Below are 15313 nucleotides of genomic sequence, written 5' to 3'. Positions count from 1 at the left end.
TTGAGTTGACAACTTTTCCTAAACATGCATTTAGGTTTGAAGGATTATTAATTCGGATAAAACTCCGAAAACTTTGTCAATGAAATGTTTTTTTTTACTTCCCTCTGTATGGAGAAACGTCCTCATAGGTCGGTTTTAAATAGTGGTAACCTTCCCAACAGCTGTGGATTTTCTCTTCCACCGTGCCTGTATTCTGTTTTATGGAAGATTTCTCAAAAACAAATCTTTAATATAGTTTCAAACTGGTGTTACATTTCGAACAACCAAGTATATAATAGCGTTTTTATAAATTCAACATCGAGAGAGTAAACGATGCTTGTACCTTTTGTTAAATTGCGCGTATTAGTTAATACCCGTTTTCACCACAGCCTAACAATGGCGCCACTGTTCTTCTGTGTAGGCAGAGAAGCTCAGTACGTCCGTGGGTTCAGCGTTCCGGATGGCGTTCGCCAGGCAGCTTCAGCATCAACCCACGTTCCACGAGATTATCCGGAAACAGCTCGAGTCAGGGCAGCCTGCCGTAACGCCGGCAGATCGTGGTTGTTGGCGCCGACAGGAGGTCACGGAGACGGACGTCACTAGGCAAAGCAACCGGCTTAACTGGGTAAGTCGTTCTTTAATTTTCTGTTTGGCACTTGGCGAAATATCACAAAGACAAGTATTGTTGTAAATTGTGTTATGCTTTTCTGAACGGTGTTAAGTGGAGAGAGAAAACTGGTATATTGTCGCTGAAGGCTGATTTTTAGGTTCTTTTTATAACTCGACAAAAAAAACCTGTCTGGACTTTCAGAACCTCGCTCAGTTTCAGTGAAACAAGTTTAAGGAAATCTTCGTTTTGTTGCTAAAACAAACTTTCAAAACACGATGTCATTTTCCGTCATGTTTTTATTCCACAAGCTTGTCGTAACTTTCTACTTTAATCGTTAACTAAAACATCTGGACATTTCTGTTGGATGCAACTACCAACCTAACGACGTAATAATCACTCCAGTGACAGTATTTCTAGTTAAACAAAAATAAAAAAAAAACTTTATCTCTTCTATAACTCGTAAGCAGAACGCACAAATGCTCTGATGTATTTTTTTCGCGATTTTTAACACGTGTGAAATTTGTTTTCCCGCTGTTGTTAGGTTACGCACGAGACAATTTTTATTTATTCTTAAAATTTCTGGAAACTCTAAACTATTTGTACCACACAAAGTTATACACAAGTTTGTTCTTATGTTTCGTGTTTTTTAATTGAATTACATCCGGGAAATATTACTACTTGTTATTTCAGTGCTTGCACGAATAATAAAATTAGTAATACATGGAATATTCATTATGAATGTATTCATAATTTGTGAATATCCGGTTTCTGGAACTTTCCCTATGAGTTCGTATTCACTAAGCAGCTTATGTTCCAGTCTACTATCCCCCCCCCAGTGGCACAGTGGTATGTCTTCGGACATGCACACAAAAAAACTGGGTTTCGATACCCGTGGTGGGCAGAGCACAGATAGCCCATTGTGTAGCTTTGCGCTTAATTCTAAACAAACAGTCTACTATATGAGACAGTATGTTGTAGAGACACTGCTCCACAGAAGATACTGAGACAGTGTCTCTCTACTACAGTACTCTACTATCTTAGACGATATTTGTAACCGGTTAAGCTACCGGGACTATAATATCACAAGTGTCACTTTGCACCCTGCCGGTCATTAAAGGAGGGTCTTAACACACGAGCTGTGCTATTGCTCTGAAAATATTCGGAATGAGATAACCCCGTTTTTTCTCTCTTCTCATTAGGACTAGTTTAGAAGTGCGAGGAATGCAAAATATAACTCTTTATGCCCCAGAGAAAAACAAACAAACAATAAAAACTTGCTATTTTGTTATAGATATTTAGTAACTATTATGAGTGGTAGTTTCATACTTTTTAATGAATACCCACGTAAATTAGGGAACTGTGAAGCTTTTAATAGCTATGGTAAATTCTTCAATAGATCACTTACAAAGCTCAAAATTATTTTAAAGGGAATTGTTGGTGTCGTTCTGTGGTGTTACACAGTTGTGACATATCTTGTATCCTTTTGGTAAGATAATCGTTTCATTTCCATGGATACTTCGTTTTTGTTTCCTTAAATTTGCCGTTTCACACCAGGTATTTCATCTTTAAGAAATAACTCCCGTAATGTAGCGTAATTTACACATTGAGGGTAAACACAACAGATACTTTGTGCATAAATCAACAATCGGCTGTCAGTGTGTAAATCTCCTTGCAATGTTTCCTAAACTTCACGTGCTAACACTTCGTGTTTGTTGTTATGAACGGCCCGGCATGGTTAGGTGGGCTAAGGCGTTCGATTCGTATTCCGAGGGTAGCGGGCTCGAATCCCTGTCACACCAAATATGTTTTCCCTTTCAGCCGTGGGGGTGTTATAATGTGACGATCAATCCCACTATTCGTTAGTAAAAGAGTAGCCCAAGAGTTGGCGGTGGGGGGTGATGACTAGCTGCCTTCCCTCTAGTCTTACGCTGTTAAATTAGGTACGGCTAGCGCAGATAGCCCTCGTGTAGCTTTGCGCGAAATTAAAAAAAAACAGACAATTGTTATGAACGCTTTAACTTGTGATGATGAGGGGTCTATTCCCCACTCCATCCCCAGGATTCTTAACAAATAATTATATGGATTAATTTGGCGTGGAGCAAATGAGTGGACCACAAGAAACATATTCATGACCTTCAAATGTTTAGTTTCAGTTACCATTGTTATGGTGGTAACCTTGACACTTTTCTACTCTGTTTACAGTTGCTATGGTAATCACAGCTGTTCTTGGCAACTCTGCCAGGGCCAATTCTTAACAGATTTTTTTATCACCATCAGTGTGGTTAGGATTTAATGACTCGCAGAAGTCACGTGCTTCTGATGATATTCAACAATCATCGAAATGACTGAATTTCGTTAACGAAACTGTGTTAACAGGAAGTCGATACAGTACCACGAAATGTTTTAGTCCTGTTTACATACGTTCTTGTACACGTTTCACCTCTCGGTGCAAGTTTGACGAGGTTTTAGACTCCGGCAACTGTGTGTTTAGTGGTTTTTATGTTCTTGTACACGTTTCACCTCTCGGTGCAAGTTTGACGAGGTTTTAGACTCCGGCAACTGTGTGTTTAGTGGTTTTTATGTTCTTGTACACGTTTCACTTCTCGGTGCACGTTTGACGAGGTTTTAGACTCCGGCAACTGTGTGTTTAGTGGTTTTTATGTTCCTGTACACGTTTCACTTCTCGGTGCAAGTTTGACGAGGTTTTAGACACCGGCAACTGTGTGTTTACTGGTTTTTATGTTTTTGTACACGTTTCACTTGTCAGTGCAAGTTTGACGAGGTTTTAGACTCCGGCAACTGTGTGTTTAGTGGTTTTTATGTTCTTGTACACGTTTCACTTCTCAGTGCAAGTTTGACGAGGTTTTAGACTCCGGCAACTGTGTGTTTAGTGGTTTTATGTTCTTGTTTGTCGGTGCAAGTTTGACGAGGTTTTAGACTCCGGCAACTGTGTGTTTAGTGGTTTTTATGTTCTTGTACACGTTTCACTTCTCAGTGCAAGTTTGACGAGGTTTTAGACTCCGGCAACTGTGTGTTTAGTGGTTTTTATGTTCTTGTACACGTTTCACCTCTCGGTGCAAGTTTGACGAGGTTTTAGACTCCGGCAACTGTGTGTTTAGTGGTTTTTATGTTCTTGTACACGTTTCACCTCTCGGTGCAAGTTTGACGAGGTTTTAGACTCCGGCAACTGTGTGTTTACTGGTTTTTATGTTCTTGTACACGTTTCGCTTCTCAGTGCAAGTTTGACGAGGTTTTAGACTCCGGCAACTGTGTGTTTAGTGGTTTTTATGTTCTTGTACACGTTTCACTTGTCAGTGCAAGTTTGACGAGGTTTTAGACTCCGGCAACTGTGTGTTTAGTGGTTTTTATGTTCTTGTACACGTTTCACCTCTCGGTGCAAGTTTGACGAGGTTTTAGACTTCTGCAACTGTGTGTTTAGTGGTTTTTATGTTCTTGTACACGTTTCACTTCTCGGTGCAAGTTTGACGAGGTTTTAGACTCCGGCAACTGTGTGTTTACTAATTTTCATGTTCTTGTACACGTGTTATTAACTCGAATTAGACTTTTTTTTTTAGTACCGTTTGCTATATTAGTTTTGTGTTTACATATTTCGGTTTATTGTACTTTACTGTGACTGGCTTTTCATGTCATCTGGACATTAGTAAGTTTATAAAATGTAAGGGAAGCAAATAAACTGTATCCACTGTAATAACGTATCGTGGAATACGAAACATTTCGCATTTGGAATCTTGGATAATTAGGTAATAAATACCATGTAATAAAAACGGTATTTAAGCTAAAGAAGCACGTGACTTGATCATGAAACCGAGAAAATTATTTAACCACCTGACGCTTAACAAAAGAAGATAACTTGCTCTTTATTGTCCGGATATAATTCGTGTAAAATAACTTTAAAATATCAGTAACACTCACTTAGATTCTTATCAGATTACGTACATTAAATCCACGTATTATGGACTTGTTTAATATAGCTTTCACTACCGGTGGGGTCTATATGTCTATTATACAATAATTTCACATTCTTGTCTGACATGAACATTGGAGTAATACGTTTATGTAATTGTAAACTTTTATCACAATTACTACAATTACAAACCTTCAAGATCTGCAAGGAAGAGAATTATCAAAACTCAAACCATTCTTAACGATTGTTTACACCTATCACTCTTTAATTACATTCAAAGTGTTAAGAACAGGTTAATCCGGATTAAGAACAACAACTAATTCCCCCTTCAGCCGGTGTATGATAAAGTAGTAGTCCCCCAACTTGAACTAATCCCCCTTCAGCCGGTATATGATAAAGTAGTAGTCACCTAACTTTAACTAATCCCCCCTTCAGCCGGTATATGATAAAATAGTAGTCCCCTAACTTTAACTAATCCCCTTCAGCCGGTATATGATAAAGTAGTGGTCCCCTAACTTTAACTAATCCCCCCTTCAGCCGGTATATGATAAAGTAGTGGTCCCCTAACTTTAACTAATCCCCCCTTCAGCCGGTATATGATAAAGTAGTGGTCCCCTAACTTTAACTAATCCCCCCTTCAGCCGGTATATGATAAAGTAGTGGTCCCCTAACTTTAACTAATCCCCCCTTCAGCCGGTATATGATAAAGTAGTGGTCCCCTAGCCTTTAACTAATCCACCCTTCAGCCGGTATATGATAAAGTAGTGGTCCCCTAACTTTAACTAATCCCCTTCAGCCGGTATATGATAAAGTAGTGGTCCCCTAACTTTAACTAATCCCCCTTCAGCCGGTATATGATAAAGTAGTGGTCCCCTAACTTTAACTAATCCCCTTCAGCCGGTATATGATAAAGTAGTGGTCCCCTAACTTTAACTAATCCCCCCTTCAGCCGGTATATGATAAAGTAGTGGTCCCCTAACTTTAACTAATCCACCCTTCAGCCGGTATATGATAAAGTAGTGGTCCCCTAACTTTAACTAATCCCCCCTTCAGCCGGTATATGATAAAGTGGTAGTTTCCCCTTTCGTTTGTAGTAACATAAGACGACAAGAATAAAAACTGAAATTCTTCTGTGAAGTTCTGTCAGTTTCGCTTCCCTCCTACCTTTATTTTTTTTATTAAAAGATGCATTCGATAGAAACGTCGCTCTCTATTTGAGTTAAATATTTGGAGTGTTCTAAATCAGAGTTCATATTTATTGTTTTTACGTTTTTGGAGTTTCGAGTGCATGTTGTGTGTTACGTCATCGATTTGTTGCTATTGTTTTGTCACCTTTTTCTATAACCGACTGACCTCAGCTCACCTTTCTTTGTCACTTGAATAGGAGAGGTAGAGGGGGTTAGTCCCCCTTCCTGCACTCGTAAAAACAAAACTATTAGTCGAATTAAGAAGCACTAAAGTGAACAAATTGATCTGAAAATGTAAACAGTACATCTACTGTTATTAAAGCAATATATTTATTTCATTGATCGTATTATTAAAACTAAGCTAGTAAATCAGATTTATATTTTAAATGTATCGGTCCCTAGAATGAATAACGCACTGTCCATTTTTACTAGTCGCGGCTTAAAACTTTTGTAAAGCCTTGTTGTCAGTCCTAACTTAAAGCTACACAGAATCACCTTATAGGTACTTAAGGCAGTATATTACATAATACAAAAGGCAGTATTGTCGTTTCGGTGTATGAAGTATCTGAACTGATCAATTTTGCGTTGCGATTCTTCAAAAAAACTGAAGTTGGTTAATGATTTCATATTTAATTAACCCTCAAGTTCGAAGTTCTGTACCCCAGCAGGCCTAATGCAAAATCTACTGTAGCACATGTGTACACCACTTTTATAAATGTGGTGAACAATGAGTTAACTTCTTTTATACAATGGATTTCTGTCGGTAAGACAGGATATTTGTTGTCATTGTGTGCGCGTGTGGTCGACTGAACATTCCTGTTTGGTGACCTCGAAGCGTAACTTTTCTGTAATGACATTCACTCTTTCAGTTTAACCTTAATGTCCTATAGAGAAACGGATGGTTGTGCTAGCGCACTGAGTCGACGCCTACAAACTTTCTTTACGCTTCTACCCGTCTTGATTTACATTAAATATTTTTGCTTTCTTAGCTTTCCAAATTTAATTTTTTTTTAACTATCCAAAATATAAGAACTGAATAAGATATTAAAATAAAACAACTTTGCACGACTGACCAAATTTTTATCATTTTTAGTGGTAAAGTTAAACTGAGTGTCAAAATTTTTCTCATAAAATCGGCTTGCCTCTACGTTCGTCTTTCTCGTTTGAAAAGCTGTGCACGCAGACATTCACTTTTGAAATGACGATGTTAGAACAACCATGAATAATGTTGATGTCAAATTATATTTCACAAGCAGGATATTCTACAGTAAATTGTTAGAAGTTAATTACGATTTAATTCACATTTAACAATGTAACGTAACTTAGAGAATAAAAATGTAGGCTTACAATATGTTGTTGTTAAGTGATCTTTAGTATGACTTAAGTATTCAACAATTACTTTTCAGCGTAGATGGTACAAGTAGATTTGAGTTTCGGCTCTGACTGAAACCAAGAGTGCCACACAATTAACCCTTTTAAAAGTCCGTGATATAATTTAAGTTGATAGATGGACTTAAATGTTTACGTCACTGGGGACGGGTATTTTTACCAGATTAATTTAAATTTGCCCGTCGCTGCGGATGCATACTTTTAATTTTTTATTTTTTATTGGAAATTTATATATAATATCAAAATTATTTTATTAATGAGTTTAAAACGATAATAAACGTTGCATAATCAACCCATAGAGGTAGCTTTAAAACATGCATACAGCTTAAGTTTTTTACCATTGAAACTGACAGACAACTCTTGAATAAAACCCACATAGTTTTAATATATTCAAGTGTTGTTTGTTTCAAATTAATAATAGGTTTGAAAAAACGATCACTTTCTTTTATTTTATTAAACTTTTCACCCGAAGTGTGTGTGTGTGTGTGTTCATTTATTTTCATACTTCCCGTTTAAAATGATATTCGAACAAGATGGCGTCAGCTCACTGTGGGCTTATACTTTCGACCTAATAATTTGGGGCCCGGCATGACCAGATGGATAAGGCACTCGACTCGTAATCTGAGGGTCGCGGATTCGAATCCCCGTCACACCAAACATACTCGCCCTTTCAACTATGGGGATTTTATAATGTGACAATCAATCCCATTATTTGTTGTTAAGAGTAGCCCAAGAGTTGGCGGTGGGTGGTGGTGACTAGCTAGCTGTCCTCCCTTTAGTCTTACACTCCTAAATTAGGGACGACTAGCGCAAATAGCCCTTATGTAGCTTTGCGCGAAATTCAAAATAAACAAACCTAATCATTTGGGGTATCCACTTGAGGATATAGTTTTGATCAGACGCTAATAAGTGTATTTTAATATTTTATTGTCTTTTATTATAGTATCTTAAGTTTAAGTCGCATCAAATACGTCACGATTTCACTGTCGTTAATCTGTAACTTAATATAAATGGGGAATAAAGCAAGAAATGTATTCCAGTGTAACCGACTGGTTTTGTGTTCATTCTTTACAGTAGCGTGCACTAAACATGAGGTGAAAATACATCCGACCACCACACACACGCCCCTTTAACTTCCTTCTGTCTCAATAAACAACTGTTAGAAAGGACACTTCACCGTTGCACTAGAGATAAACAGACACTGATAGAGATATTCGTTTTGTCTAATGAGGTATTGTATTGGGGTCTCCGAACCAACATTGTGATGGATAAATCAGCACATTGCTCGATTGTTTTGTTACGTAAACGTTAATGATCACGTGACACCAACCCTTCGTTCGCACGAGCGTTGACAGGTTGCTTGGATTCTGCGTCGTGCTATCGTCTTTCGCTACTGTCCTCATATTCTAGTGTTCTCTCAAGTTATTGTTTTTAAAACGGCTACCAGTTGGCGCTTGTGTAATAATTGTCAACAGAATTATTTGTCTATCAGCTTCTTAAGTTGTTATAAACTGTCGTCGTCATTAACTCATTTTAAATTAACTATTCGTCGTGGTAGATAATTGCTGTTGTTGACGTAATTAGAACAAGATTAAGGATCAAAAACACCTGAGATGTTTTTTCTAACTATTTTTATTTGTGGGGGAAGGAATGAATATTCTAATTATTAAGTAACATAACTTTTTAATACCCTCGGAGCTAGTTGCACTTGCGTAGGTAGGCATGTCTGTTTCACGGTCCTGACCTTGTATGTGTGTTTATAGGTATATATCTAATTCAAAAATGTGCTTCTGTTTGCTTACATGACTCGCGTATCGGACTGGGAGGATTCGAAGGTCATGGGCTCGAGACATCATACTACCAAACATGCTTCACACTTTCGGTTGTAGATGCATTACAAGAGAAACAATCAGTTCCGTTATTCCACTACGTACCTCTTCAGGTAACTGGTACTCCCGACTAGCCGCCTTCTCTCCATTTCGCACTTAAAAATTAGGGATGGCTATGCCTGCACCAAAAGAAACCATCCGAAGTTTGGTGGGTTTAGGTTTATACTTAAAAGCAGCGTCTTGTTAAAATTCGCCTCCATAAAAAGATGTATATATCAAATAGTGAGTAAACGAATAAATCTTAAATCTGTACTTCAATATATTGTACTGTAGGGCAAGAACTCTGAATGGCATGCCTATACTCATAAATTACTGTAGTTCTACAGCGCCCTCTATAGGTGAGTCAACAAACCTTATATTCTAAATAAAGCTACATAATAACTGAGCTGTTTACAATGTATTCAGTCCTGTTTAGGCTTAGTTTGAATAGCATAGGAAGTTTTAAAATATTCAGTATTCGAAATTTGTTAGAACGTGCGGTTTTTTGTAGCCTTCTCACAGTCGTGTAGAGCTCTACAGTGAAAGAAACATGCGAACGTAATATTCTGGTGCTGTTAGTTTTACTTGTATCTCGTGAAATGTTAATGAATTTGTCGAGTTTCCCATTACTATTGATGTTAATTTGTCTGTCACGTGTCATCTGAAGTGAATTCTGTTTTAAAAACGTATTGAAGACACAGACAGTAGCTTGTGGTGTTTGAAAGCATCTTGAAAACAATCCGGAGACCAGTTTTGCAAAATCGTTCTGATTGGTGTATCAGTATGTATTAAATGCAGCTGTCTAACCCTATGTTAACAGCAACACAAAGATTGAAGTGGGCGCACTTGGATTGCGTCATTTTTAGTAACAAGACATGGTAGTTAAGTTTGTTTTTATTTGTATACAATCTCGCATCGTTAAATACATGTTTTAATTTGTTAAAAATACTTGTTTCATAGAATATGTAAAATGTTAACTTACTATATAAAACAAAGCATATTTAACTCTTTCTACAAATAAAAAGTGAATGTAGAAACATTGTAGTTTTAGGTTACTAAGAGATGTGAAAGAATGAAATTTGATTAAAAGGGGTCATCTGAAGCTACCAGTCAATACATTCCATTATAAACTGTATAAAAAATAAATGTGTAAATTGTTAGAGGTACGAGACTGAGTAAAAAGAGTTTCATAACTGTTAGAGACGACAGAATTATTGATGTTCCTTAACACTTGGCTTCCGAAGTATACGTTTGTTTGTTAAAACTAAAAGCTCTCTTTTCTAATGACTCCCCTGGTACAGCGATAAGTCTACTTATATACAACGCTAAAATCAGAGGTTCGATTCCCCTCGATGGGCTCAGCAGATAGCCCGATGCGACTTTGATATTAGAAAACACTGTAATGAAAATCAGAGGTTCCATTCCCCTCGATGGGCTCAGCAGATAGCCCGATGTGACTTTGATATAAGAAAACACTCTAGTGAAAGTCAGAAGTTCGATTCCCCTCGATGGGCTCAGCAGATAACCCGATGTGACTTTGATATAAGAAAACACTGTAATGAAAATCAGAGGTTCGATTCCCCTCGATGGGCTCAGCAGATAGCCCGATACGACTTTGATATAAGAAAACACTGTAATGAAAATCAGAGGTTCCATTCCCCTCGATGGGCTCAGCAGATAGCCCGATGCGACTTTGATATTAGAAAACACTGTAATTGATATTAGAAAAGCAGATACTGATGCGACTTTGATATGAAACACTCAGTCAGAAGTTCCATTCCCTCGATGGGCTCAGCAGATAGCCCGATGCGACTTTGATATAAGAAAACACTCTAGTGAAAGTCAGAAGTTCGATTCCCCTCGATGGTCTCAGCAGATAGCCCGATGCGACTTTGATATAAGAAAACACTGTAATGAAAATCAGAGGTTCCATTCCCCTCGATGGGCTCAGCAGATAGCCCGATGCGACTTTGATATTAGAAAACACTGTAATGAAAATCAGAGGTTCGATTCCCCTCGATGGGCTCAGCAGATAGCCCGATGCGACTTTGATATAAGAAAACACTGTAATGAAAATCAGAGGTTCGATTCCCCTCGATGGGCTCAGCAGATAACCCGATGTGACTTTGATATAAGAAAACACTGTAATGAAAATCAGAGGTTCGATTCCCCTCGATGGGCTCAGCAGATAGCCCGATACGACTTTGATATAAGAAAACACTGTAATGAAAATCAGAGGTTCGATTCCCCTCGATGGGCTCAGCAGATAGCCCGATACGACTTTGATATAAGAAAACACTGTAATGAAAATCAGAGGTTCGATTCCCCTCGATGGGCTCAGCAGATAGCCCAATGCGACTTTGATATAAGAAAACACTGTAATGAAAATCAGAGGTTCGATTCCCCTCGATGGGCTCAGCAGATAGCCCGATGCGACTTTGATATAAGAAAACACACTCTGAGAAACATCCTTTAAGAGTTTCAAGTTAGTTCTAAACGTGTCAAAACATCTGTTTAAGATTATCAACAGATACTAAAATATTTATTTGAGCTTTTCTCGCTTACTTTGTTTTAATTCTGTTACTTTGGCACTTTGATCATGGTAACAACTTAGTTTCCTTTTGGTTGTGCTCACCGTTCCTGAACAGGAGTGGACTGATTAGGGTGGAAATTTGATGACTTCCAGTAATCGTTTCTTCGTTGACAAAAGACGTCTTTGCTTTCCACTTAATCTTCACAATGATGCAATCCGTGCCTGTTAAAACTGAAACTAATTCACATCTCCGCCTCCTAGTGGATCCTGATTCAACCAGGCGCACGAGAAACCGCACACGCTGCTTTGAAGCTAACTGAGCCTCCGTCTTGAGCAATCAGATCTAACCGTTCTTTCTTAACTGCAAGTTTCATAAATGTGTTTGCACACAAACAAATGACTGTTTTTCTTTGAGACGCCAATTCTGTTAAAAACAGCTTAAGATTTAAGATGCTGTGTAAGTAATGCATACATATTTGTATTTTAATAATACACATTTGTATTTTAAATATTGTTCATAATGCTTTAAGTTTTCTTTACAAGAATAGCGTACTTCGAACTCGTTGAGGTAGATTAGGTCCATGCGGACACGTTTCTCGATTACGTCATTCTGCTAATAATGTAACATTTTAAGTTACAACAGAGGATACAGAACCTTAACATATAAGAAATTACTTTCAGTAATGTGGCAAACGCAGTGAGGATCTTTAAGACCCGTCTTAATTTTCTGTTTCAGAAACATCTATCAAAATATCTTCACAAAAGTAGCGTGCCAACATCGGTACCACTGTCTAGAAAACAAAACACTTAAAAACTGAACAGAAGAAATATATACTTGTTGCTTGGTTAATTTTTGTTTCTACTGTTTATCACAAGTAAATTGAGCAGATCGTGTAACCTTTTCGTTGTAACACTGAACGTCTTGCTGTGTTTTTTCACCAAGTTACATATCTTGAATGAGTAAGAATTGCATATATATATGTAATAAACGTATCACAGGATACAATTATAAATATTTCAAATATTAATTGTTTTCATGATCAAGTTCATTATAATTACTACGGAGTGTTTTAATAGTTCCAGGACTGTGAATCTTAAAATTTATGGCTCGAGTCCCCCTGGCGAAAAAAAATCGTCCCGTTCTTTGAGTATGTGGATGCGCTACAAGTTTAGTGGTAAAACTTAACTGTTCAGTTAAAATGGCCTAAAAAATTGGCGGTGGGTGCTTTTGGCTAGCTACCTTCCTTCTGGTGTGTTAATTCGGGACAGCCATGCAGTTGTGTAGCTTTGCGCGAAAATTCTAAAAAAATAATAATAAACAAACATAAGGCTATGTCATATCTGTCGTGTGCCGTTTAAAGACATCCGTTAAAATATTTTCAAAACCATACATGTGCGGTATTTGAAGCTACTTACCTTCACAAACTGAATCATTGTTATACAAACCAATTTGTAATAATGCAATTTGTGGTTGACGTTTTTAAATTAGTGTGATTTACTGTCATTATTTCGTTGGAACTTCCTTGAGTGTTCGAAATAAATGGAGTGTGAGGGAGTATCTTCCTGAACTGTTTTAAAGTATCGTCACATTCACCCCTTTCCATTCTGAAATCGTCGCCTTTTGTCGTCTGTCTATCCATAAATATATTAATTACCTTGAGAACTCGTGTAAAGGCGGGAAAGAACACGCACCAACAAAAAATACCAGTGGTTCCCAACCTTTTTTATGCCCCGCACCCCTAAAAAAAATTTCATGTTCTCGCACCCCTCACAGTAATTATTTATTTAAGAATAAAGGTGAAGGTGGCCAAAATAAATGTTATCTCGTCGCATCCCCAAGGGGTGCGAGCACTTCTGGTTGGGAACCACTGCTCTAGTCTCATACTGCTAAATTACAAACGCCAAGCACAGATTGCCTTCATGTGGCTTTGCGCTAAATTCAAAACAAACAAACTTTCCCTACCCCACAGGGTCAGTGGTAAGCCTGAATACTCATGTTAAAAACCGAGTTTCGATACCCATAGTGGTCCCAGCGTAGTTGCACGAGTTCTTATAATACTTCACATTGAGTGAGAATTTCATTGCTTCGTCAGTAACTGTTGTACGAGTTCTCATAATACAGTGGTACCTCGGTTCTCGAACTTAATCCGTTCCAGAAGGCTGTTCGAAAACCGAATCATTTTTTCCCATAAGAAATACTGTAAATTAAATTAATCCGTTACAACCTCCAAAAATTACGCATTATGAAGCATTTTAAGTAAAAATATTGATTATTTATACCTGTATAATAATACTTACATGTCAACCACAGAAACTATAAACACAATAAAAAAACAATAAATGAAAATTTAACTGCACTTTAACTGTGCTGAGGAGAACTGATGGCATAAGTGAAAGGTGGTGAGGAATGTGGAGAGTAGGAGGGTTATTATTGTTTGGAAGGGGAGTCACCTTCCATAAAAATGTCAGGTAATTCTCCTTCTAGGGTTCTTTCTCTTTTCTGTCTCTTACAATATGTTCGAGAACCGAATTGTTCGAGGAGGGAGTCGATCGAGAACCGAGGTACCACTGTATTTCACATTGGGTGAGAACTTAATTGCTTCGTCAGTATTTTTCAATGTTCTTCTAATGTGATGAGGGACAATTTAGTGGATGTTGGACAGCAGAGAATGAAATCAAGATACATTACAGTGTCGTGTGGTCAAATCAACCTGCAGGATACACGGCGATTTTCTAATTTCTGTAACTCGGACTGTGGTGATACAAACTATCGCATATCTTCAGCGGATAAGTTCTACTGGTTCCTTACTTCACGCATCAAATTCGTTGGTTAGCTAAGCCTCACATTTTGTTTTACCCACTATCATGCCACAAACAGACCATAAAACGCAGCCTGGCGAACAAATTAATGAATATTTTCAAGAAAATTATTATCAGAGCTATATATGTAGTTACCAGTTTGGCCACCGGTTTCGATTTCATTCTTTTAAGTCGCTTACTGAATATTTTCTTTGTTACACTTATTTTTCACACCTAAGGTGTTTTTGAATAGATACCATGAGCGTCAATACACACAAACTATAGCAGGTAAGAAAGTACCACTCGAATCAACTCTATAATCTTAAGTCTTATTCGAAACAGATCTATACTTTATAGAACGAATCGGATTCTTTAGAATATATTGGTGGTAGTTTTCTAAAACTGTTTATAACTTTTTTTGTTGTAACACCATTGAAGTTAGATTAACAGTTTCTTATGCACTCGGTAAAGCCGTATCAAACATTATTTACGCCAATCACCTAAGGTAATGTCATGTCACGTTAAACGCCCTCTAATTACGTGAATTTCATATTTATCTAATTTGCGCTTGAAAGCTGACGATGAATAATCGGCATTTGTCCGCTGTTACGACTCTTTTCAAAATTTGAGCTAGAAACTACTAATCTAGTTTATTTGGATTAATCAGTACCTGATCGAGACGATCGTAGGGCCTAGGTACCTTCTGTTCGTATGCCCTACCAGCCGTATACGACATCCAGTCGTAGGTTGTAAAGATATATCAGTGTTCTTAAGTTTAAAAAAAACCTGAAATTTGTGTTTTTTTATATCAAGGTAAAACTTTCCGGAATTCCGGTGCGAAGAAAAAAAGGAAAATTCAATCAAAATAGGAATTTGTATTCCTCGTGAACTTGTTAATGAATTGTCTTGAAACTTGTGTTCTCCTAACGGTTACTGTGAGTACTACAACTGTAATTAAAATAAAGTACAGGACAACGTTTCGACCTTCTAAGGTACACTTCAGATTAACAAAGTTAACAGTGT

At 37.6% G+C, this 15313-nt stretch overlaps 1 protein-coding gene across 4 annotated transcripts in view; it reads left to right on the top strand.

Moving 5' to 3' along the window:
* Nucleotides 1-15313, top strand: part of LOC143254084 (uncharacterized) — a 139146-nt gene that overhangs the window by 93152 nt on the left and 30681 nt on the right. For all 4 annotated transcript variants that reach the window (XM_076508837.1, XM_076508838.1, XM_076508836.1 and 1 more), the window contains one exon: nucleotides 401-604. In XM_076508837.1, the coding sequence (XP_076364952.1) occupies nucleotides 401-604 (204 nt within the window). The remainder of the gene's footprint in view (nucleotides 1-400; nucleotides 605-15313) is intronic.

The sequence above is a fragment of the Tachypleus tridentatus genome, chromosome 6 (assembly GCF_004210375.1).
Source record: "Tachypleus tridentatus isolate NWPU-2018 chromosome 6, ASM421037v1, whole genome shotgun sequence".
In the NCBI taxonomy this organism is placed as follows: domain Eukaryota; kingdom Metazoa; phylum Arthropoda; class Merostomata; order Xiphosura; family Limulidae; genus Tachypleus; species Tachypleus tridentatus.
Note: the sequence above shows the minus strand (reverse complement) of the source record. Positions and strands in the feature narration are given on the sequence as shown.